The sequence below is a fragment of the Plecotus auritus genome (genome assembly GCF_963455305.1).
Source record: "Plecotus auritus genome assembly, chromosome: 5".
Taxonomy (NCBI): domain Eukaryota; kingdom Metazoa; phylum Chordata; class Mammalia; order Chiroptera; family Vespertilionidae; genus Plecotus; species Plecotus auritus.
In genome coordinates this window covers 169839507-169863167 of record NC_137776.1, presented here as the reverse complement: position 1 = coordinate 169863167, position 23661 = coordinate 169839507, and the positions used below count along the sequence as shown (strand labels likewise).

Below are 23661 nucleotides of genomic sequence, written 5' to 3'. Positions count from 1 at the left end.
TGCCCAAACATTTGGAAATGTCATCACATAGTTCAAACACCATCTCTGTGGTGTCATCTGTATACAGATGTGCTGGATGACTAGGTAGGAAGAGGGTCTCCCACTTACACCCCGAGTTTTCTCTCTCCTCTCCCAGCCCAATGTGCCACATCCTTCTCCTCAAGCTCCAAACCAATGGGTGTCTTTGTGCCTCCCAGCCCCTGCCTATCCCCCACCTCCTGGTCTGGGCAGGCCTCCATCTCTGCCCTTCTGGGCCTCTCAGGGTTGGTCAGTGTTCTCTTTTCTCTCTTTAACTTGACATAACCAGACAGATGGAAATGATAAAATTAGAACATAAGCTTTCCTTTGGGGACATCCCACAGACACTGTAGAGTTTTCCAGACAAAAGCAACAGAGTGGATAACACTGGGGGTTTTCGGCTTTCAGAATTCAGAGATGGTTCCAAGGAAGTAGTGAGTAAAGGCCAACATGGGAGGAAAGAAAACCTGTAAATTAGAAGGCTGTTGGCGTTGCACAATTCAATCCGGCCTTTTGCTATGGTAATCAGCTTCAGTTGAAGATGAGTCTTGTCTAAATGGAAAAACTGGGCTGTTGTTTTCACCCTGATTCCAAATTTCAGGGAGCTCCGCCTTCCAAGAGGAGGACTCCGCGGTGCTCCTGGTGGGTTCTGGTTCTCAGCAGGAGAGGGGACAGCCAGGCCCACGGGCCCAGCTGGTGGCAGGCAGGGTGGCAGATGAGGGGTGGATGCAGAGGTGGGTGGATTCCTGGCAGCGCTCGGACACTGCATTTCAGCGGCTGAGGGACAGCTGTGGGGTGCCCATGGACAGATGCGCAAGTGCAGGGAGCATCAGTACTGAAAAAGGATGACCTGCGGAAGGAGGGTGTGGGAGGTGGCTGAGCTGGGGGCCTGCCCCTCCAGTAGCTCCCCAGAGGTCCTTGAAGGCACAGAGAATGCGGATGGCCCAGGGCCCAGATCTGGGTTCAAATCCTGGCTCTGGTACTTACTTGCTGTGGACCTTGGGCAACTCACTTCACCTCTCTGAGCCTGTTTCCTCATCAGTAAAATGGGGATGACAAGACCTCTCTCTCTCAGGATGGGGAGGATTCAGTGAGAAACGAGAACAGCAGCAAAGGTCTGCTGGGCACTGCACCCGGCACTGCGGAAAGTGCCCGACCTGCATTTGTGGAGCCTCATCACAATCCCTCAAAGTGTCCCACCGTTATCTCCGTTTTATAGGGGAGGGCACTGATGCTCAGAGAGGTGAAAATCAGTGAGCCGCGGATAGGTCGTACAGCTAGGAGGAGGCGGACCCAGCACTGTAGCCCAGGCCTGGCTCCAGAGCGAGCTCTCTTCATTATGTCACACCGCCTCTACCTCTCCACGATCACCACGGCAGCCGTCACCATGCTTATGACACACCACGGAACGGGCCAGGCACTTAGTTTTCACAAAGCCGAGAGGCAGGTGAGTGATCAGGGACTGTCTGCCCCTGTCCCTCTCCTCTTCCATCCAAAGCACCTGGCTGACTTCTCACACTGCTGACACAGCCAGCTCCCCGAAGGTCAGGTCAAGAATTCCTGGCTGTCTGGTCAATGTGATGTCTCAGTAAAGGGTCAGGTGGACCACAGCTAATTGTTCCCGGGACATCAAGTGGGTACAGCCATATGGCTGTTCATTTTCTGATCAGGAAGGTTACTTGCCCAGATCGGTTACCGTGAGGAGGAGATGGAGGAAAGCATAGCAATAACCACCTACGGCTACTTTCTGTGTACCAGGCACTGCGCTGGGTTCTTTTTATTCATTAAATATTTTTACTGATTTTTAGAGAGAGGAAGCGAGAGAGATAGAGACTTAGAAACATTGATAAGAGAGAATATCATCTATCAGCTGCCACTGCACATCCCACAACTGAGGATCCAGCCCAAAACCTGGCCATGTGCCCTGACCGGGAATTGAACTGAAGACTTCTTGGTTCCTGGGTCGACACTCAACCGCTGAGCCACACTGGTTGGGCTGTGCTAGGTTCTTTACATACATTACTGCATTTGCTTTCAGCAACAAGCTTGGCTGTGGGACCTATTATTGTCTCCATTTTGCGGCTACAGGAACTGAGGCTCAGAGAAGCTAACTGTGTTCCCAGGTCTCAGAGTGAGAAGTGGCAGAGCTGGGATTCGGAGTCTGCCTGACTCAGCTCACCCCACATTGTCTCATCCACTCACCCAGCCTCGGGCAGTGCTCTCCTCTGGCCTCCGGGACACCTGGCTCTGGGCTCTTATTAAAGGAAACTCTCCTGTAAGACCCCTCCCCTCTGTGGGCCTCAGTCTCTCCATCTTATCAGTGACAGCTCAGCCCTGATTTCTAAGCACCTTCTAAGTTCTGAAATTGTAGGGCTGGGGGCCATGATTTGGAAGAAATGTGGTTCTGGAAACATACAGGTTTTTGTGGCCAAATGAAGATGTGGTGAGGGCCAGAGGTTGCTACTCCTGAATGCTCAGGGACCGTTCTCCTAGCCAGGCCAGTGATGCACTCGATGAGTGGGTTCAGGGGCCTGCCCCAGGGGGCACTAAGTCTCCTTAGAGCTAGGCTGGCTCAGGCCTGGAGTGACGAGAGAAAGCCCATACAGTTCTGTACCGACTGACCACACATAGCCCACCAGCCCCCAGGGATTTGTCAAGATGTGGACAGGAAAGGCCCCCTGGAGCTGGCAGGAAGGCTTGACAGTGAGAGAGAGAAAGATCATGAAGTGTGTGGTGGGGAGGGGGGCGGGCATTTTTCTATAGAGCTGCTGGATGTGAAGTTGGGGACGCATCCCAGCAAGAGAGCTCTGGCTCAGCAGCCAAACCCAGGGGCCAGAAACCTTGTACAGCCAAAGCTGCCAGAGCCCAGGCTGGCTCATCCTTCAGGCTGAACCAGACATAACCACAAGCTTAGCTGAGCAACCAGAAGGCCAGGGCTCCTCTCCAAGCTCTGAGCACAGCCCTGAATACTCCTAAGGCTAATCCCCTCCAGATAATGCCCAAGCCCCTCACCCAATGGTCCAGGCCCATCATTATGTGCCCCCTGTGCCCCGCCCCCCCCCCCCCCCCGCCACACACACACACACACTTCCCTGGGCCTCAGTCACACTAAACACCGCTAAGTCCCTCAAATCCAGACTCCCCCACGCATGCCTCTGTGCCTAGCATGTTCTCTGCTCCCAATGTGGAATGCCCTTCTCCTCATCTCCTGCTTCTCCCCTAGAACTTTCACTCCCTCTTCTGGGTCCTTGAAGGCCATGTTCATCCCTCACCTCAAGTGCCCTGTCACCCTGGGTTGCAGCTACCCGCTGCTTGCTCTAAGCCACACATTCCCAGAGGACAGGGGCCAGCTGGCCTCTGCAGTCCTGTACCAGGTCTGATGAGGTGAATGCTCTCCTGCAGGCGGGGCAGCTCTGAGGCAGGCAGTCCTAGGATGGATGCCAGCCCTACCCACGCTCTCTGTGGCCCTGGGCCAGTACTGCTGTCTGAGCCCCAGTGTCTGCAGGTGTGAAACGGAGTCAACGTAACTCTCCTCCCAGGGGCCAAGGTCAGAGAGAGCACTGTGTAAACTGTAAAGTGCTCCGTGAAAGGACATGGTTACTGATCAAGATGGACTCCGGAGTCCAACAGACTCGTTACATCCCTGGCCAAGTAGTCGCCACTCTGGGCCTCTGTTTTCTTATCTTTACCATGTGGATGCCGTCCTCACACCCACAGAGGGTTGGGAGGCATCAGACAATGTGTGTAAGTTTCTGCCATAAACAGACGAGCAGCTCCTACTGTGAGTATGGCAGTCCCAGAGGGGACCTTCCTGGGACGTGCTCACCCATCACCAAGTACTGTGGGATTTTGTCTTGAACACTACCCATTACTTATAAACCTATCTGTTCAACTAGGTTATCTGTGCCTCCATACCATTTACCTTCCCCCGTGATGCCCAGCAGCGAGCCCAGCACATAGTAGGTGCTCAGTCAAGAGGCAGAGTAAGAGGGGCTGTCCTGGAGGAGAGTCCTCACCTTTGGCTGCCTGCCGGAATCACAGGGGCTAGGTATTTATTATACCAGCAGATCCCTGGTTTCTGCCCCAGACCTCACCATAAGCTCTCCAGGGGCTAGCCTGGGAAATCTGTATCTTTACAAACTCCCCAGCTGATTCTGAAAATCACAGCAACACCAACCACGCTCTGCTGGACTCATGGGCCCCTGGGGGCCCTTCCAGCCTGAAGGCCCTGGCCCTCTCTCCTGGGCCCACCACCATGACTCCCAGAACTCCCTCCCTCTCTGAGGACCACTACAGTGATATTTCTGACAGGCCCCCAGGGACCACTCCTGCCCCAAGACCAAGTCCACATTCCTCCACCTGGCAGCCCGAGGCCCCTCCCCTCACTGTTCTTCCTCCCAAGCCTGTGTGCCAGCAACACTGAGTTGCTCGGTGTTCCCCGAGAGAGCTTCTCATGCCTTCCTCAGAAACTCTGGTTCAGCCTTCAGGCCTGGGCTCAGACATTGCCTTCCTCTAGGAAGTCTTCCTTGTGTCTTTCCTGAGCTGCACCCCTCCCTCCACCCCCCAGCTCCCTTGGCTCCCCCATCAGGTTGATCACAGTGTTATAACTTCAGACTGTGGCCTCTTCAAGGGCAGGGACCATGCTTTCCTCATCTCTGTGCTCTTGGCAACTGACGCAGGGCTCCTGGGCACAGTCAGCATATAGAAAATGTCAGCTGAATAAATGAGTAAGTGAATGAGTAAATGCACCGGTTTTCATGCAAGCTCTGTGACCTTGAGCTACCTGAGCCTCAATTTTCCCCCTTCTAAAATGGGGGTAGGTGTCTTAAAGCAGTGGCTTTCCGGCTAAGTGGGAGGTGTCTTATTTTTTTTTTAATATATTTTATTGATTTTTTTAGAGAGAGGAAGGGAGAGGGATAGAGAGTTAGAAACATCGATGAGAGAGAAACATCGATCAGCTGCCTCCTGCGCACCTCCCACTGAGGATGTGCCCGCAACCAAGGTACATGCCCTTGACCGGAATCGAACCTGGGACCCTTCAGTCCGCAGGCCGACGCTCTATCCACTGAGCCAAACCAGCTAGGGCTAAGTGGGAGGTGTCTTAGAGCTTGGGGGGTAGGGAACTCCCTCTGCAGTTTCACCCAAAGCAGCTCCATCCACTTTCATCTCCATGATGGGATATGGAAAAGACTTAACAAAGGTTTCCAGTGCTTAAGAACAAAACTTTCAAGCCACTGGACTGGGTGCTGTCTAAGCACCCTACTGGATATTTAGTCCTAAGGGTGGAGACAACCAGAAACCAGGATACCACAAAGGAGACCTTGCCAGTTAACCAAGGTCACTTGTTGACCTGCTATCCCTGGGCCTCACAAGCTGGGGATATTCACTCCCAACAGACAGGAATACAAAGGAGAAAGTAGGAGGAACCAGAGAGATGGCGGGAGGCAGGGTGGTGTGTCATATGAGCCCGCTCTGGAACCACAAAGTTTGAGCAAAGTAACGAAATTCAGAAATCTGAAAAAGAGGAGGCCAGCTGTCAGTGCAGACCTGCAAGGAGGGCTGTGCACATTGAACACACTGGCACCTGCTGGAGTGACTGCCTGGGTGGCACAAAGCGTGCTGGGCAGAGAGGCATGGTGCCTGCCCAGTGATGAGGAATGCTGCCGGAAACCCACTCCCCGCAGGATGGCTCTGTCCCACCAGACCCAACCTGGCTCCATTTACCTTCTCACCCCGGTTGGAGAGCGGCCCATCCATATCGGCTTTGAGGTGGACGGGGGGTGCGGTGTAAGGCAGCCGGCAGTGCACCTGCCCGCACTGTACCTGACCTGTGGATGAGAGGATGCCTTGGAGCCCATACCCAGCCTCCCTGCAGGATCCCACCTGGACCACTTTCAGCTCTGCTACTTACCAGCTGATTGACCCTGGGGAAAATTTCAATAGGGTTGGTTGCAACGCTCTATGTGAAAGACTTTATAACCTATAAAGTTCTATATAATTGTCCAGCTGACTGATAAGCAAATACTGATAAATGAATATGTATTGAACACCTCCTACATGCAAGGCTGTACCCCATCTACTAGGATCCTCCCTTGGTGCCTTGTACCTTATCTCCCTCCCAGGTATCACCTAAGCTTTCCAAACACAGCTCTGAGAGAACTCTGCACTCATATGGCACCTTCTTCATGATGCTCTTCCTGGCCGCCCTGTTAATAATTGCAACCCAACACCAACACACACCCACACTCCCTATCTCTGCCAACTAGAATGCAAGCTCTAGTGAGGACAGGAATCTCTGTCTGTTTTCTAGTTTCTAGATTTTTGTGGATTTCCATTACCTAGAATGAGGCATGGCATCCAGTAGGTACTCTTTAAATATTTGTTGAGCAAGTCTCCATACCCTATTCTAACATCTAAAACTGTGAGGGAAAGTCCATCCTAATGTCTGACCCAAATTTCTCATGTTTCAGCCTCTTTACCACTGCAGTAGAAAAGTCCATGGCTTCCTCCTCCCTGCACTTCATCTACTTTGGTAACAAAAAAAGAGCCCTGTCCAGAGATTTACAATTGGTATGTAACTTGGGACAAGTCACTGTGCCTTTCTGAGGCCAAGTTCCCTCGTCTGCTGTATACGATTGGGAATTCTTAACCTGGGGTGTTCTAGGAGTCCATGAACAGCCTGAGATGACCTGGAAAACTATGTGTGTGTGTGCATTTTTCTGGGGTGCGGTTCCAAAGTGGTTTTTTTTTTATCAGATTCTAAGCTCTAAGGCTCCAGGAAACTCAGGTCCTATGGATTTAGTTAACTGCAAAGCAAAGTGCCGAGGGGACCTTCAGTCATGCAGCAAGAGGCAGCAGGTCCAAATACCCTTGACAGCTCCTGCCCCAAGCTGGGTTCCACCTCAAGGTGGAGAGGGAAGGGCACCTCAGCCCCTTCTCTGGGCATCAAAGACAGGTCTTTGGTCTACAATGTGTGAGGGCAGAGTCCTGGCATGACTCTGGAGGCCATGGCCCCCTCCCAAGGGAGTCACTTAGATCCATTACTAACTCCACAGCAAATTCCTGGCTCCTAGAGAGCCCCTGGTCCTTGGTGCCTTTAACAGAAGAGCTAGATCTTCTACCGGCTCTGTGCAGCCTGAACATAAGTCATTGTGTAAAAGAGAAAGGGAGAAAGCCATCTCTTCCTACTGAGCAGATGGTTCAGAACCAGAACAGTACAAAGAGACAGTTTCCAACTGGCAGCCCGGTGCAGTAGGCAGGACTCTGCACCCTCAACTCTGCCAACCAGAACCACCACCACTATCACAGAGCAGCTACTACTTATCCAGCACTTACCAAAGGCTGAAGACTTAAGTCAGTGATCTCACTGAATGCTCACAACACTGCTTGGAGATAGGTATCCTTACTCTCTTCACTTTTACAGATGAGGAAACTGGTATTCAGGGAAGCTAAGAAGCCTGCCCAGTGTCACACAGCCAGGAAGTGGCAGGGGTGGGATCTTAAACCTAACATCAAAGCCCACACTCAATCGTTAAAGAATACGGGTTCCCACTCTTGGTTTCCTCATCTGTATAATGGGATAGTGATCTCTAATGTTTAGAAACATAGTTAGCACCTGGCACATGGCAGGGGCTCAGTAAACAGCAGTGTCTCTCTGACCTCTTCCTTTTACTAGAGCCACAGAAAAGAGGGTTTGAGTTGGTGAGTATATTGTAGCCACTTTTATTTTTCTGGTCGTGCCCAGCTTTGAGGAAACAAGCAATGGAAATGCCCTTGACGGGAAAGAAAATGTGCGATAAGCACGTGCTCGATAGCAGATTTGTTGATGTGTATCCCCCAGAAATGTACATCACTACACCCTCTCTCCTCCAGGTTCCTGCTCAAAGTTCACTCCACCATGACTGCCCTCCATCTCCCCACAGTGCTCAGTGCCCACTGCCATGCCTGCCATCCCTCCCTCCCTCCCATATTAGTTTATTGTCTTTCCACCCATGTCCCGCCCTGGAATGTGAGCCCCAGAAGCACAGAGACCTGGGTCTATTGTGTTCCATGATGTCTCCTAGTGCTCGGGATACAAAAGGCACTCCATGAATAACTACCGAATCTATGAGTGGATTTTCACAACCCTGTGAGACAGGCATTGTTAATGTCCCAGTTTACAGATGGGGAAACTGAGGTTTAAGGTGGTTAGGTGATTTGCCCATGGCCTCGCAGCCCTGAGTATTCCCTCCACACTGGCCTTCTGCAACCCCAGATGCACCCAATGCCACACGCTGCCTGTGTCAGGCTGTAGATCTGCCTACATTCAGTTCCTCTGACTCCCATTTCCCACTCCTTGTGTCTCACTCATCCTACCCATCATTCCCATCTCAGCTTGAGAGTGGCATCTCCACACTCCCATCCAGCACCTTTCCTATAGGAATCACGGCAATTAAAACACACGCTCATCTACCTGGTTATTGTTCCATGTCGTCTCGCCCACCAGAATGCAAGCTCCACCAGAACAAGGACTTGACCCATCTTGCTCTTTCCCTAGTCCCCCGGCCGGCCCCGGTACGGAACTAGCGCTTGGAAAGTACTTGTTGAATGGTTGAAGGTTTGCTTCTACTGAGGCAGAGCCAGGTAACAACCCCTCTCCCCACCCCCCAGTTACTGCGAAGCCCACATCTTCACTCAATGAAGCTCCGTAAGGCCTCCCCACGCCTCCGCCGCCCACGCGCGCTCCTCTCCCGCAGACCTGGCGGCCTGAGTGTCGCAATCACTTACTCTCAATGTAGCCGTGCAGGGTGACCATGCGCGCCCGCTCCGGGCTGCTGAATGGGGAGTAGTGGATGTCATCGGATAGGGCAGAAGGGAGGCGGGACGGCGGCGCCCCGGAGGGCGGCACAGGATGCTGTGGTGTGTGTTTTTTATGACGCGCCCGGCAGTTTTGAAACCACACCTGGAACGACAGCCTCAACAGCCTCAACCTCACGGACAAGGGTCGGACGCGCCACCGGGGGACCCAGATGGGACTGCCTCGTCGCTTCCAGAAGAAAGCGGCCTCGTGCGCCCGGGACTGCCGCCCTGCTGAGCGCTGCAGGGCCCACTCCCAGATCCCTAGGCCCCGCCCCAGACCCGAAGGCCCCGCCCTCCCCCGGCCCCACCTGGATGACCCTCCGGCTGAGGCCGGTCAGGTCCGCCAGCTTCTGCAGCGTCTGTGCGTCGGGGTTGTTGTCCTGCGCGAACTGCGCCTGCATAACCTGCCCAGCGCGGGAAGGGGCGGGGGTGGGTTAGGAACCGGTACTCGGAGGTCTCCAGGGCCCTGGCCCAATCAGAGGCTCCGGCCTGGAGGCCACGCCCCAGACATCTACAGCCCCGCCCCTCCACCAGTGGCGGGGGGAGGGGGTCCGGGAGAGGCGCAGCTAGGAGACCCTCAGCCCCGCCCACACCGACTTCCCGCCCACACCCGGCCGGCCACTCGCCCCGGGTACCTGCAACTGCTCGGCGGTAAAGGATGTCCGCGCTCTCTTGGCCGGCTTGGGCTGGCTGTCCTGCTCCGAGGGCACTGCCCCCTCCAGCGTGAGGCCGTTCCCTGGGGGCGACAGAAGTGGCTGACCTCGCGTCCGCATCTCTTCTAACGGCAGCCTGAAAAGGACGGGGGTGGGGGGGAGCTGGTCCCAGGAAGGGGCAGGTAGCGGAGTTGGCTGGGGGCGGGGACCCCAGGGTCCTAGTCTCTGAACTTAGTCCTTGGGCAAAGGGCTTTCAGTTCTGAGCGTCCGCTTAGTATCAGACGGTGTGCCATTTCCGTCTCACAGCCCTGAGGATGGGTGACATTATCCTTGCTTTAAAGTGGAGGAAACTGAGGCTCAGAGAGAAGAAAGCCCCTGTTCCGACCTTACACTAGTATTCTGACAGCTGGCTGACTCCAGCGCCCCAAGCTAAACTGGAGAAATCTCAAAGGCTGATGAAAATAGTAAGCAAGCAGGCTACAAACCTGTGGTCCTAATTTTGTAAAACTTGATAAAAGCAAAAAGGTTGGGAGGACATAAAATTTTTAAATGTATGGAAGCAAAAAGTTTGGAAGGTGTTGCAGTGGTTCCTCCCAGGAGTGCAATTATGGAGATTCTACTTTCATTATTTCTGTAACTTTGGAGGTTTTTACAATCATATGTCACCTTACTTCTCTGAGGTTTAATTTTGTTAACTGGACTATATTTAGCTATTCTCTTTCCACTTACATTACTTTTACAAATATACTCTCCTTTTATTTTTAATATCTCATTTTTCTGAATACAAAGGTAATGCCTGCTCCTTATCAAAAACTCAGAAAATTTAAAAAAACTCAGAAATTTCAGTCAAGCACAAAAAAAGAAAATTAACATCACTAGCAGTTCTACTACTGCTCATAATGTATTGTATTTTTAAGTTAGAAAAAACACCCTGTTGAGGAAAAACAAAATAAATTCTCCAAGATATAGTCATAGAAAAAAATCTGGAAAGATATACACTAAAATATAAGGGGTGGTGGCATCTGGAGTGATTTTATTTTCTTTTTGCTTAACCATCTTTTCTAAATTTTCTATGATTTTGTGTGTGTGTTTTTAAAAAGTAAAACAGTAACCAAAACTGTGGGCTAGTCAGTAAAGAAGATCCAAGGTCCCAAGCTTTCAAGCTCCTCTGCCTGGTAGGAGTCTAAAGTGGTGCCTGCCTGGGAGAGCAGGAATTTAACTGGCAAGGCTGACTAGGGATGGTCCTACTTGGTCCAAGTGTGGAAGGAGCCTGGGGTCACTGATAGGCCATGGTGTGGGGAGACCTGTGACTCCTGGGATTCTAGCCTAGCTTCACTGCAGATGGACATAGCACCCCAGATTCACTTAGTCTGAATCCTGGCAGGATATAGTAATGGCCCTGGTGTGGCCCTGGCCAGGAACACTCTGGGGATCCCTAGCTAGTCCCCAGAATGGAAATTGAGGCAGGGTAACCCACACCCCTCCCCAGAGACACTGTGGATGGGACAGACATTTTGTGGTATTAATGTCTCCTAGGAGAGACGTTAGCAGGACAACAATTGGTGTGCCTGTTGTTTCCATGGAAAAATTAAAATCATAGAGGGAACCACATTCCAACAGTCTCCCTTGCTTGGAGAAGTCTGATTTAAGGTGCCTCGGAGCTTGGGAATGGGGTGGTATGGTATGGTGGTTAAGAACTTGGGCTTGGAGTCAGGCAGACATGCTAGTCTATAACCTTTGGCCAGTCACATACTGCAGATAACCTCTGCCTGTTTCCTCACCTGTAAAATGGGGATACACCAGCTACTTCCTAGGGATGTAAGGATAACAGAATAATCCACATCACAGAGAAGTGAGCAGCTTTCACAAATCCAGATAAGGGAATTAATGGAAAGGGTTCCTGCCTCTTCCCCCGCCCCCCGCCACAGCCCAGCCTCTGCTCCCCCTTTCCACCCCACAACCTACCTGTAATTCAGCCACCACAAACCCCTGAAAGACCTGGACCCTGTCCCTGGACCATGTGTCTTGGGGAATCATAATATCAGAACCGGAAGAGATTTAGGGATATCTTTCTAGTCCACCATCTATCTTGCACAGATGGGGAGACTGAAGCCGAGAGAGGAAAGGAAACTTCACAAGTCAGAATAGCATGCCAGAAGCAAAACTGGAGCTCCCCTCCCCAGACTCTTCACAATCCAGCATGAAACCCCCACCTCCAAACCTCTGGCTTGGAGCTGATGGCTTGGGAGTTGGGAGAATAGGGTTGGGTCATTTCTCCAGGACAGCTGGAAGGGGTGAGCCCTCAGGCCAACCAGCACTGTCCAAAAGTGGAGTAGGCTGTCCCATTATGAGAATCATCTCTAGAGTTCATTGACTGCCTCCTGGCTTTACAACACATCAGCTCATCTCTCTTTAGAAGGTCCTATCATAAGCCCCATTTTACATATGAGAAAACACAGTTGCAGGGACAGGCAGTGACCTTAGACTCTCAAGCCAATGGTGGAGCCAGAAGTCTGGGCTCCCGGCACAGCCCCCAGGTGATAAGGTGAGCACCTGTCCCTAGAGGCGTGTGGGCAGTACCTGGGGTGCTGGGGCGGGGTAGGGCTGAGGGCAGAGGTGTGGCCAGGTGCTGGGCGGGGCGGGTTGGATACCGTTCTCTGCGGCCCTCTTGAGATTCTCGATCATGGTGTCGTAGTGGATTCGGCACAGCACCTTCTCCTCAACCAGACCAAACTCCTCGCCCGTGGACAGCTGGCGCTTGCACGAGAAGCAGGCGAAGCAGGCCAGATGGTAGGCGTTGCCGCGGGCCCGCCGCACCCAGTCACTGGCGTAGATCTGCCGGCCACATCGTGCGCACTTGGTCCCAAATCGGCTGTGGGACACCGGGGCAGGGAAGGGGATGGCGAGGCTCAGACAGACCACCCTTCCTCCCTCCAAACCCAGTAGCCAGCCTGTACCCAGGCTTCTGGCCTCGGAGCTGTCACTTGCTAACAAATATCCCTACGCCTGGATTCACCACTCACCCCCCTCCTGCAGACAAGATCTACCTAGAAAGTGAGCTGGTGGGTGTTTTTATGTCCTTCTTGGTGTTTTTCTGAATTTTCCAAATCTTCTACAATGATCACTTACATTTGCATATAACATCAATCTACTCAATAAAAATACATCATGTGTTAGGGAAAACATAATAATAGTAATAACGAAGAGGCAAATCTTTGAGCACTTACCACGTGCCCAGCAAGATTCTAAGTGTTTTATATTGAGTATCCCAGTTAATCTTCATTTTTCAGATGAGGAAAATGGGGACCGGGGAGTTAAGTCACTTGCACAGGTCACACAGCTTGCAAGGATAGGAGCCCGAGATGAATAAACTGTACCCCAGCGGTAGAGAAGCTCCGAGTTTCTCAGAAGCATAGACAGATGTGCATGACTGGCTTGATGACTCTGAGAGAATTGTTTAACCCCTCTGAGTTCTCATTTCCCTTGCCCTGAGCTGAACTAGATGACAACAGCAATGCCTGCTACTATTTGTTCAGTGCGCGGCAGTCTATTAAGTAACCAGCTAGTCACAGACTCTGGAGCCTCATACATTCTAACAGTAAATGTTAAAAAAAAAAAAAACAAACACAGCAAGCCAAGATCAAATGCCTTCTTCCCGCCCTAAGGCTTTCTTGATTCTGTCTCTTTCCTTTCTCCCTCCCCCTTTTAGTGCATTTTGGGTACAGCTGCCTCCATCCCAAACTGGGAGCCCTCAGAAAGCAGCAGAGTCTGTTTCGCCCTGTTCCAGAAGTCACCCCAAGGCCTGATCCCTGAGAACCAGGGAATGCTTGCTCCTTAAGTGGATGTGAGCCTTCTGAACTCTCCGAGCCTCGGTTTTCTCTGGTGCGCAGTGCATTTCAGGTTCTGGTGCCACCATTCATCCAGCCGCTCAGGCTTAGTAACCTAACTCCTACACTCCTCCCTCTCCTCTGCCCCACATCCAACCAACCATGAGACACTTGGTTCCTTTCCTAAGTATCTCCGGGACCGATCTCCTCCTCTCCACTGTCCCTGTGGCCTCCTAAGTCAGGCTACCACCATGCACCCCTCTCTGCCAGTCTTAGCTCTCATCTCCCTTTTCCCAGGCCCACTCCTGCCAATGCATCCTCCACCGGGTGGCCACCATGAAGTTCCCAGCATGCATACGGAATCCTGGCCTGCCCTGTTAAAATCTTTTGGTGGCTCCAATCTACCCTTGGGATCTGGTCCAAGACCCTTGGAGTTTACAAAGCCCAACAAACCACATCCTGTCAGGCTCATCTCCTCCCTAACCTTCCTCAAGATCTCCCACCCCAAACCCAAGCATGAGCCGCAGCCACAATGGAAGGTCATTCCCAGGTCTTCATGGCCCCCTCTGAAGTATTTTCCCACCCCCACCTTTGCACGGGCTGATTCCTTTTCCCGCACTCCCCCACCCTCCAGGAAAAGTGCCACAGCTCCCCCAGCACCACCCTCTCCGCATTGGTCACACTGGTTTGTAGATGTCTGGTTCCTTGGATCTCCCACCCCAGGCCTTCCTGGGAGAGGACCAAGAAGATGTGCCTCTGTGTCCCCCGGGCCAGCACACTTCCATCCGGAGGAGCATTCAGAAACGCTTTGAGTGTGCGAGAGAAACAGCCCAGCAAATGGGCTCGGGTTAAACATCCCCGCCCCAAGAAGCCCAAAGCTACTGTCTCGGACCAGAAACCAGAAAGGGTTAGCTCAGACCCCACTGCAGGACTTTGCCTGGTCAAACGCCCCCCAAACAGAGGCGATTCCCTGCCTGGAGAAACTCGGCTTCCCCAGGGGACAGCCCAGCACACCCTGCGGTCTCTGTTCACAATCCCTCAGTGGAGGGGAGAAGAACCCGCTTTGCCCACCCCAGCCTATTCCTGCCACAGGCTGCCCCGGGTTGGGCAGAGGGCTTGCTGCAGTCCCGGGTCCTGGGGTGCAAAGCCTTCAATGCGCACCTCCGCTTCACCGTAACCAAGTGAGGTGGGAGCTCTGGCACCCACTTTGCACTGGTGGAATCGGAGGTTCAGAGCGGGCGAGTGACGAGCTCAAGACCACAGAGTAGGGCCAGGGTTGAGGTCCTCTTCAAGGTGCAAAAAGTACCTGGAACCTGCGGGAGCAGCCAGACTGGAGACGAGAAGATCTGGATCCTGGTTGAGGAACAGGAAAGGGGCTTGGTCTGACCCCACCGTGTCCCCACTCCAGGCCCTGGATCCTGGAAACTCTGGCACGCAGGGCTTGGGGCCCAGGGGGTTCGGGAAGGCAGGGAGTGCGTCCCCAGTGAACGAGCCAGGCGACTTCGCCTCCCCTCTGTCGTCTCCAAGCACCGCGGCCGGTGCTCCACGCCAGTGTAGCATCCGGGGTCCTCGCGCTTGGCTGTGCGGGATTCCTCGTCCTCTGCCAGGGGCGCGTCCAAGACACTCCGCACACCCCTGATCCTCCCATTCCACGAAGCTCAAACGCCCGCGCGGTTCTGCGCCTACAGTGCTGCTCACAGCGTTCCCATCCCCTTGATTCCAGGTGGGTGCCGCGGGTGACCCCTTAGCAATTTTCTCAACACCCCCCACACGAGTCACCCCAAATGCCAGGAGCTGTCCCCAGCCCTGGGATCTCCCCGCGCTCTCTGTGGCTCGACCCAGTCAACGAAATCATTCGAGTTGGATCCTTGGATGGAGGTGAGGATGGGATCATTACGCAGTTTTGGGTGCGTTGCAGGCCGCTCCTGAAGCGCGTCCTCCATCCAGGGCAGGGACCAGCGGCACAAAGAAGGGGAGCGAGTTTGCCTACGGGTCGAGGCTCTGACAAATTGACAGACTCCTTCCCAGGCGGGCTGTGAGGCCTGAACCACCGGGTTCCGGAAGCAGCGAAATTGGCGGCGGAGAAAACGAAACTTCAAGAAAAGGATGTTTGGGAGCTGTGGTCGGAGCGCCAAAGGGATTAGGGGGCGCGGCTACCGCCCCCCACCCCTCCGCCCCAGCCTCCAGCGCACCCCTCTCTGGGTTCCGGCGTGCGCCTCCCGGCAAAGGCGCAAAGGACAGAAGCGCTCTGGGGATGGAGAGTTGCAGGAAAGATGCTGCATATCTTACCTGCTGAAAAGAGTGAGAGTGGGCACCACGCACCGCCTTGCCCTCCCTCCTCCCACAGCTGGAAGCCGGGTTGTGCGGAGGAAGCTGTGCATCCTTGACCAGATGAAGCTCGTTTTCCTGGCCTACTTCCCCAGGATACGCAGCAGGCGCTCAGAAATTATTAGCTGGCTGAATGAGCCTCAACGAAAGAGCCCACGGGAGTTTCACTAGGACCCGGTACCCATCATGAAGCCACCCGTTTTCTGCAGGAGGAAACCAACGCTCAGAGTGGGAAGGCCAATGTTAATTCCGAAGCTAGTGAGCCAGGGTGCCCGAACGCAAACCAGAGTTCACTTATTCTAAGTTAAGGATGCTTCCTCGATGGCCTTAGATTCTATAAGGCAAACAAGGGAGGTTGTAGGTGGAGCCCTGCCTATCCCCTCTGTTCCTTTTCTTCTAGGCAAACTCTTAGAAGCCAGAGAAAAAACAGAACCAGCAAGTAAGAGGTTAAAACACTCCGCACCCCGGAGGTCCTGGCCTGAGGCACCTCCCCCACCTAACTTATTTCTTTGCTCCCTCAACATCTGTCCCCCAACAGCTGGGCTGCTCTCTGCGAGGTGGGGAGGTCGCTTCCCAGCTCTGAGCCTCCCAGGGACCCTCGCCCTGAAGGAGGGGGTAGGGTTCTCCATTCGGAGCTTGGGTTCTAGGCAGAAGGCAGGCAAAGGCTGGGGTCTTGCCTTAAGTCAACTGGGCCAGGGGACAGGAACTTCAGGGGGAAGCCTCAGTGGCCCAGCCCAGGGCACTCTCTGAAGTTTGCCCACAAACTCCAGGAGCCCACTTAACTCTTTACTCCCCACTCCCATGGTCAGGAGGCAAGAGGGCCAGGGACCATGGGGACCTGATCCTGGCAAAGTTGATCCATCCTTCAGAGGCCACTCCTGCCCCAGTGCTCCCAGAGCCCACCCAGGGAGTCTCACATCACAGCACCCAGCAGGTGCTCCCTGTGTGAAGGCAAATGAACAGGACAAGGAATCTTAGGGTCAGCAGAGAAGGGTCTTTGCCATTCCACAGGCCCCACTGCCTCGTAGAGAGGGGCTGCTGACACAGCTAACCAACAGAAGAAGCAAAGTGTATTGAATGTTAGACACAGGGATGGTGGAGTCAGGCAGCTCTGGGTCTTATCAAGGGTCTGCCACTTACTAACTGTGACTTCACCTTGAAGGGCCTCCGTTTCCCCTCCTATAATGTGAGGAATACGAGAGTATCATAATCACAGGGTGGACCTGAGGATCCAATGGGATAATGCATGTAAAGAGTTAGCACAGTTCCTGCCTTTGAGATGAGCTCCTGGCTTCTGATGACCAGTGTCCTCACCCATGCCCAGCCCCTTTTCCACTCTCTGTCTCACTGTGTGACCCTGGATTCTTCACCTGCCACTCTCTCACGATATCTGTCTCTCCAGCTATACAATGGGCATGATGCTTCAGGAGGCTGAGGGAGCCAGGAGAGCACTATAGATCAGCCCATGACCCATGTGGGGGGGCAGCAGCTATAGGTAGGTGGATGGGAGGAAGCTGCCTGGGCTTGTGGTTGATACAAATGCCCCAGAGAGGAACACTGTGTTTTCCTTTACTTCTTCAAAGAAAATGGAAGGAAAAAATGGTCTTAACAACAACAACAACACAAATTTGAAGAAATTAAAAGCAATATCATATTTCCCTGGTGGTAACTTTTTTCTGCTAGGACTCAGGGAGGGTGGGGAGCTGGGGATCTGCTAAAGGTCCCTGTTAAAGAGGGAGTTGGAGAAGCTGGGACAGAGAGGTCCAGCAACCTGTTATCAAGGACGAACAGCCAGTGGAAAACCAACCCCTCCCCAAAATGCAAATGAGCCAGGGACAGCACTAGACCTCCAACTCCCCGCCCCCCCAACACACACACACAGCTTCTCTTAGTGACTTTGGAGTGCCTTTCTAACTTCTAACTTCCGGTTCTGCTTAAGGAGACTGAAGGATGGTCCACAAGGAGGGGCAAGATGGGGGATGGAACCTAGAAGACCCTTCAGTGGGGGATAAGACCCCAGTGCTCTCTCTCCCTCCATTCTGATGAGGATATTGACCTATCTTGGGCAGAGTGCTCCAGTTCACCTTGGGCTTCAGGAAACAGAGAATCTCAGAGCGTGGTGTCTTCCTGAGCCCCCGCTCTTGAGAGGAGCACTCTGCCTCCCATGCCATCATTCATTCTCTCTCCAGAAAGACCTCCCTTATAACAGCCCCCCAGCGCCTGGGCTGCTGCTCAGAGCAGACAATAGTCCCTGCCTGGCACTCTGCCGGCTTTTCCTTTCCCTTTTTGTGGGTTTCATTATTTTTCTTACAGGTGGGGCTGCCAGGGAAGGGTTATGCCTGCAGGGAGACCTGGCTGGGGGAGAAATGATCAGAAGCCACAATTCTCCCCGCCTCTCAGGGAATGTGAACTTTTATTCACTCCATTTTCTTAACCAAAATCTGTTTTAGTTTTGCTTTGGGGACTCTTGTCACTGGGAAAGGATTATGGCTCAGAACCTTCAGCCCAGAAATGGCCCAGCTTCATCCCTCCAGGCAGACCTTGCTCCTCAAACTGCCAGCATCCACCCAGCCAGGGTGACAATGGTAATAATCAAGTCACCTACATCACTTGCCATTTAAGGAGCCTCTACTGAGCCTTCCTCCTTTCACTCCCTCTTTGGCAGCTCTGAGAGACAACCCTGGAAGTAGGACACTGAGGGCAGAGAGATGCAGTGATTTGTCCAAGGTCACACAGTGATTCAATGTTGTCCTGATGGAGCTCAGTCTCTGCCTCTCCCCAAAACAGCTGCACATTCCATACTCCACGTCACCAAAGTGGGAAGGGGGATTCCAGAGCCAGTGGAGGCTCTGAATGGTGGGGTCAGGATCCGAGTTTTGACCAGCCCTAGAAGGTCTAGTAAGCATAGCATTTGAGGAGGCTTGGTCCAGCCTGGGCATGAGCTGGGGCTGGAGAAGCAGCAAGGAAATGTGGGCAGGTGGCACATAGGGCTGCCAGGTCGGTTATCACCAGGAGAGCCAGGATTAGGGTCCAGTCCTGCCTTGCTCTACAGGAGGAGGCTGAGATATCATCCTGTTGGATTTCCCAAGCTGGAGCTCTGTCCCTGGATAGCTGAGGAGCCTCCCGAATGGAAGCTGAACTGGGGTCAGGCCTAGAACAAGGAGGTACCTAGACAGGGACTCCTGCCTTGGCCAGCCAACAGCAGATGGGATAGTGCAGGGAGACATCACACTCTGGTTGCATACCACACAATAACTCTGCTCTGCCATACACATACACACCCACCAATCCACATTCACATCCCTTGAGTCCTCAGTGCCTGGGCTAAGGCCTTAAGCAGAAATGCCCCCTCAGAGGAGGAGGGGGTAGGGTGAGGAATCACAGGATTTCTGAAGCCTCACCCTCTCACCTCCAGATCCCTGTCCATTTGTAACCTTGTCCTGACCTTCTTGTGCATTCACACAGACACACACTCTTGCATGTGAACCAAAAGACAAATGCATGTCATAAAGGAACACATATGCTGTCCACACATCCCTGACCTTGCTTAATGACACATTCCCTCAGTGCCATGACACAGATCCAAACAAGACACACACACATACAGTTTTGTAAGCTGACTCCTAGGCCACCTTGTAGAAACCCCACACACCTGCACACCCTGGCTGTACACCCTTTCATACCCACACTCAAAGAGTCCAGTTCTTGAACCATGCTTCCTATGATTTCCCCAGAGTATCCCAGTCCAAAATGCTGCAAACTTCCCCCTAGATTCAAGGAAGGTCCTCTCTTTCCAAGTCCCAGAAGACTCAAAGGGGAGGGGGGAGGGGGGTATTGACTTCCACCATATTCCCTTACTCCCAAGAAGACTGAAATCACGGCCTCTCTCCAGGAGAGAACGTAAGGGAGGTCGCTGGAGGTGGTGGTGGGGTTTATAGGAGGGTAGTTTTCTCTACTTCCTGAGAAAACCCCTGGGAACAGACATCTCCTCCCAGGAACTAATCACACTCCACCCGCTTAGGACTCTGTAGGCCCGGTGGTCGGGCATCAGGCCTGGTTCATGCTTCCCGTAGAGATCCTGCGTGTGGCCGGTGCGCCCTGACCTCACAGTGAACTTGACCCCATGGCTGGGTCAGGCGGGAGCTTCTAGGTTTGGAGCGAGACTCGGCGGCGGCAGCGGCAGCGGCGCGACGGAAGGACGAAGGACGAGCTCCGCTGGAGCCGGCGGGACTCGGCACTGCCTCCAGGAGAGCGCACCCCGGGGTAATGCTACTCCGCGCTGGGCTGCAGCGCCCTACACCCCCGCCCCCCCCCCCCCCCCCCCCCCCCGTCCTGGCAGCCCAAAGTCGGCCTAGACCCGAGACAGGCTGAAACGATGATGAAGCTGGGACTGGAACAGACGCCTGGGACCCACTCAGGACCCCAGACATTCGAGCGACGCCAGAGTCTAAGTTAAGGCGGAACTGGAGACCGAGGTTGGGTCTTAGGAAGACGTGCTTGAATATGGGTTAGATCTGAGACCGATACTAAACTAGTGTTTGGGGCCGGACCAGTCCCGAACCCAGAGCGGAGCCGGGGTCAGAGACGGGCAAGTCTGGAGCCCAGCTCAGGGTCCCGCTCTGGGAGCGACGCCGGGCGTGGCTGGAGTCGGAGTAGGGTTGGAACCCAGGCCAGAGCGCACTGGAGAGGCAGCCAGATCAAGGCTAGGATCCGAGCGGGTTGGGGCCAGAGCCGGGACATCAGAACTCAACCGAGGCGCTGGAGATAGGAACTGGAGCCTGAGATTCAGGCAGGACCGGAGACAGAGCCAGACACGCGACGGAAACCGAGTGGGCCGCAGGAACAGGAGGCGGATCTCGGGCCAGACCGGTGCTGGCACCGGCGCGAAGCCTGGAGCTCCTAATTCGTGGCGCTGAGAGCCAGCTGGGTTTGCGCTGCGCGGCGCGCCAGGAGTGCACTCCGGATGCAGGGGCTCCGGAGCCAGACACCACGCGCCGCAAAGAAGGCTTCCATGTGCGCCGGGGCCTGCCTGCGGCCACACTGCTGGCCTGGCGGCCGCAGCCTACCTGAAGTAGTCCATCTTGCAGAAGATTTCCTTATTCTTGATGTAGCAGCTGTTCTGCTGTCTCAGCGACGTGCGGCACACGGAGCACTCGAGGCACCGCACGTGCCAGATGAGGTTGTTGACCTGGGGAGGGGGTAGAGTGGGGGCGGTTCAGTGCGGGCCTCTTTGCACGCCAGACCCCAGCCACCCTGCAGACAGAGAAGCCGGAGCTCTGACGGTGCCCGGAACCGCCCCCACTTTCCTTCTGTAACCCTGAGGCTCAGGGAGGTAGAAACAAACTCTTTCCGTTTTTCAGACGGGACCCCGGGGGTCACAGAGAGACACTAAGACCAGCTCAAAGCCCCAAGGTCCGGCAGCCGCTGAGCCAGTATTCCTTATAAAGTGCAGCCTTCTGGACTGCAACCCACACCCCACCAGCACACCCGCAACACCCCGCCCTCGTTTCACCTTGAGCAGATACCGGTCCAGGATCTCGAGGCCGCAGCTGGAGCAGATGTTCTTGCCGGCAGACGGCACGGAAGAGGCGGCAGAGGGCGGTGAGCAGACCGAAGGCGTGCTGGGTGTACAGGGGGAGGCCCGACCCTCGTCCTTGTCCAGAGCGCCTGCCAGGGTGTCGGCGTCCGACTGAGCCTGCGGTGGGGGGGGGGGGGGGGGGAGAGGAAGAGCCGATCGCTGAGCCCGGGGCCCAGCGCTGCAGTTGCTTCCAAGACACATCTGGGGCCCCAGTGCACCCATCGACAACGAAATTCCCCTCGAGACGCCGTGCCATGGGCTAGAGAACTGGGATGGAAGAGCCTATTGGAGAGGAAGGGACGGGTTCAGCTATTAACACACGCGTCCCGGATGTCGGGAGCGGTCAAAGCCCACATTCTCGGTCGGGAAACTGAGGCTCAGAGAGGGGCGGCGCCCTCAGGGACTCCCCCGGCGCAAGAGCAGCGGTTTGGGGCGGGAAAGCCGGGCCAGGTCCCTAAGTCTGGGTCCGCGGACCGAAGGCAGGGCCGAACTAACTCACCATGGCGGGCGGAGCGGTCCCTTCAAGGCAGCGGGCGGTCGCTTTGCAGCCGGACCCTGGCTGGGCCATCACCTGGGGGAGGGGGGAAGCGAACGCAGGCGGTGGCGGCTGCAGAGCCGGCTCCGCTCCGCCTAAACCCAGCGCCTCCCCGCGCCTGTTATATAAACCAGCGCGGAACAATGAGTCCTAACTTTGTAGTGGGCATTTAAAGCCCTTCCCCACAAAAGCGGTGTCTCTCTAATGAAGCAATTTGAATTTGGATTGGATTTTTTCCCTCTCTCTCCCCCTCTCCCTGCACTTAACCCGTGGCTCTTGAAGTAATCGCTTAGTTCCCTTGCAATCCAAGCCTCCGAGGGGGAAAAAAAACCACGCGCACATACACAAACTACCTGCAATTAGAAATTGTCGTGAATGCCCAAGATAAGAGGTAGCCAGAGTGTCAATTCCAACTGTCAATCAGTGAGATCCATCAGGCCGCCCAAAGAATTGCAAATTTGATTTTTTAATGGTAGTAATTAAAAATCGAATTTTTTCTCCCTCTACCCACCCCCCTTCCTCGCTCCCTTCTCCTCCTCTCGACACAAAATGCAAAAAGGAGAAAAGAGAGAAAGAAAATAAAAAGGAGATGGCGGGGGGGGGGGGGGAGTGTTTGAGGAAAATAAAAAGCGGGGCGCGGGAGCATCAGCCCACCCGCCCCGCGCGCGGCTAAATTGACACGGCGATATTGACACGGATTCAGGTGCCTTTCGAGGGCCACTCGAAGGAAACCCGGAGCAAAATGGGGGCAAGATCGGGGGCGAAACGGAACTAAAAAGAGAATACAGAGGCGTCCAAGAGGAGGAAAAGACACCCTCCAGCCCCTCGGCGCGCCCGGGACGGCCCCGCGTCAGGATCCTCAGCGTTACCCGCACAAGCCCCGGCGCAGGGGCGCTATCAGCGCCTATTCAGATGGACAAGACCCACCTCGCCTCCTCTTGATTCTCCTGTGTCTTTGCTAAATCGCTTTTTGAGAAATTCCTCCAACATTTGAATAATGTGTTCCCGCTTTCCGCGACACCCACCCACCCCGCGCTCGCGTGCGCTCACACACTCACATACACACACTCTCAGGCGCACCCCCGCACCCCTCCGACAGCGGCCGCCCGCCACCCGGCCCGCCCCAGCTGGGCCTGGCCGCTGCCTGACCCTGGCCCGGGCCGCTCAGCCACTCGCTGGCTAGCTCACCTGGTCGGCGGCGGGGCCGCCCTCGGCCGGCAGCCGGCAGCCCTCGGGCAACGCCGGGGCGGCGTTCTCATGCTTCCAGTACATGGGCCGGGGAGCCGCGGGCCCCGCGGGCGCGCAGCGCAGAGAGCCGCGCGGAGAGGGGCCACGGCCACAGTGGGAGCAGAGGCTGAAGCAGGAGCAGGAGGAGAGCGGAGGCGCCCGCTCCGCCGCTCCGGGCCCGGCCCCAGCCCCCGCCCCCGGCCCGCGCGCAGCCCCGGCCTCCTTGGCTGCCGCCGCCGCTGCCTCCGAAGAAGGTCCCGACAAACTTAGAGAGGCCCCCGCCCCCTCCTTCTCCTCCTCCTCTTCTTTCTCCCCCTCCTGGTAGTCCTCCTCCTCCTCCTCCTCCTCCTCCTCCTCCTCCTCCTCCTCCTCTCCCTCCTCCACCCCCTCCAGCTGTGGCGTCGGCCGCCCTGCCGCTGGAGCCCCGCTCGGTTCAAGATGAGTCATGCGTGACCAATCCCCTCCCCGCCAAGGGAGAGCGAGACACACACAGCGAGGCAGCGACCCAGAGACACACACACACAGTCATATAGACACACAGAAACTCATAGCTGCTGACAGAATCTGAAACACGCGGACATACAAAGGCACTGGCAGGCCCGCAGCCACACAGCTCTCACACTGCCCCTCCCTCACAGGGCACCCACAGCCCTCAGG

At 54.8% G+C, this 23661-nt stretch overlaps 1 protein-coding gene across 2 annotated transcripts; it reads right to left on the bottom strand.

Moving 5' to 3' along the window:
• Window positions 1–738: 738 nt before the first annotated feature.
• On the bottom strand, window positions 739–23049 carry LHX6 (LIM homeobox 6; the record flags this gene model as incomplete). 2 transcript variants are annotated; one of them, XM_080668628.1, is made up of 10 exons in its annotated part: window positions 739–868; window positions 5743–5846; window positions 8785–8959; window positions 9165–9260; window positions 9492–9592; window positions 12161–12381; window positions 20731–20852; window positions 21177–21359; window positions 21742–21813; window positions 22966–23049. In XM_080668628.1, 10 exons carry the CDS (start codon window positions 23047–23049, stop codon window positions 848–850), a joined length of 1179 nt encoding a protein of 392 aa, XP_080524754.1. The 2 variants fall into 2 exon arrangements, with proteins under 2 accessions (XP_080524754.1, XP_080524755.1); XM_080668629.1 differs by lacking the exon at window positions 5743–5846 and having other exon boundaries at window positions 789–868.
• Between the last annotated feature and the right edge of the window lie 612 nt (window positions 23050–23661).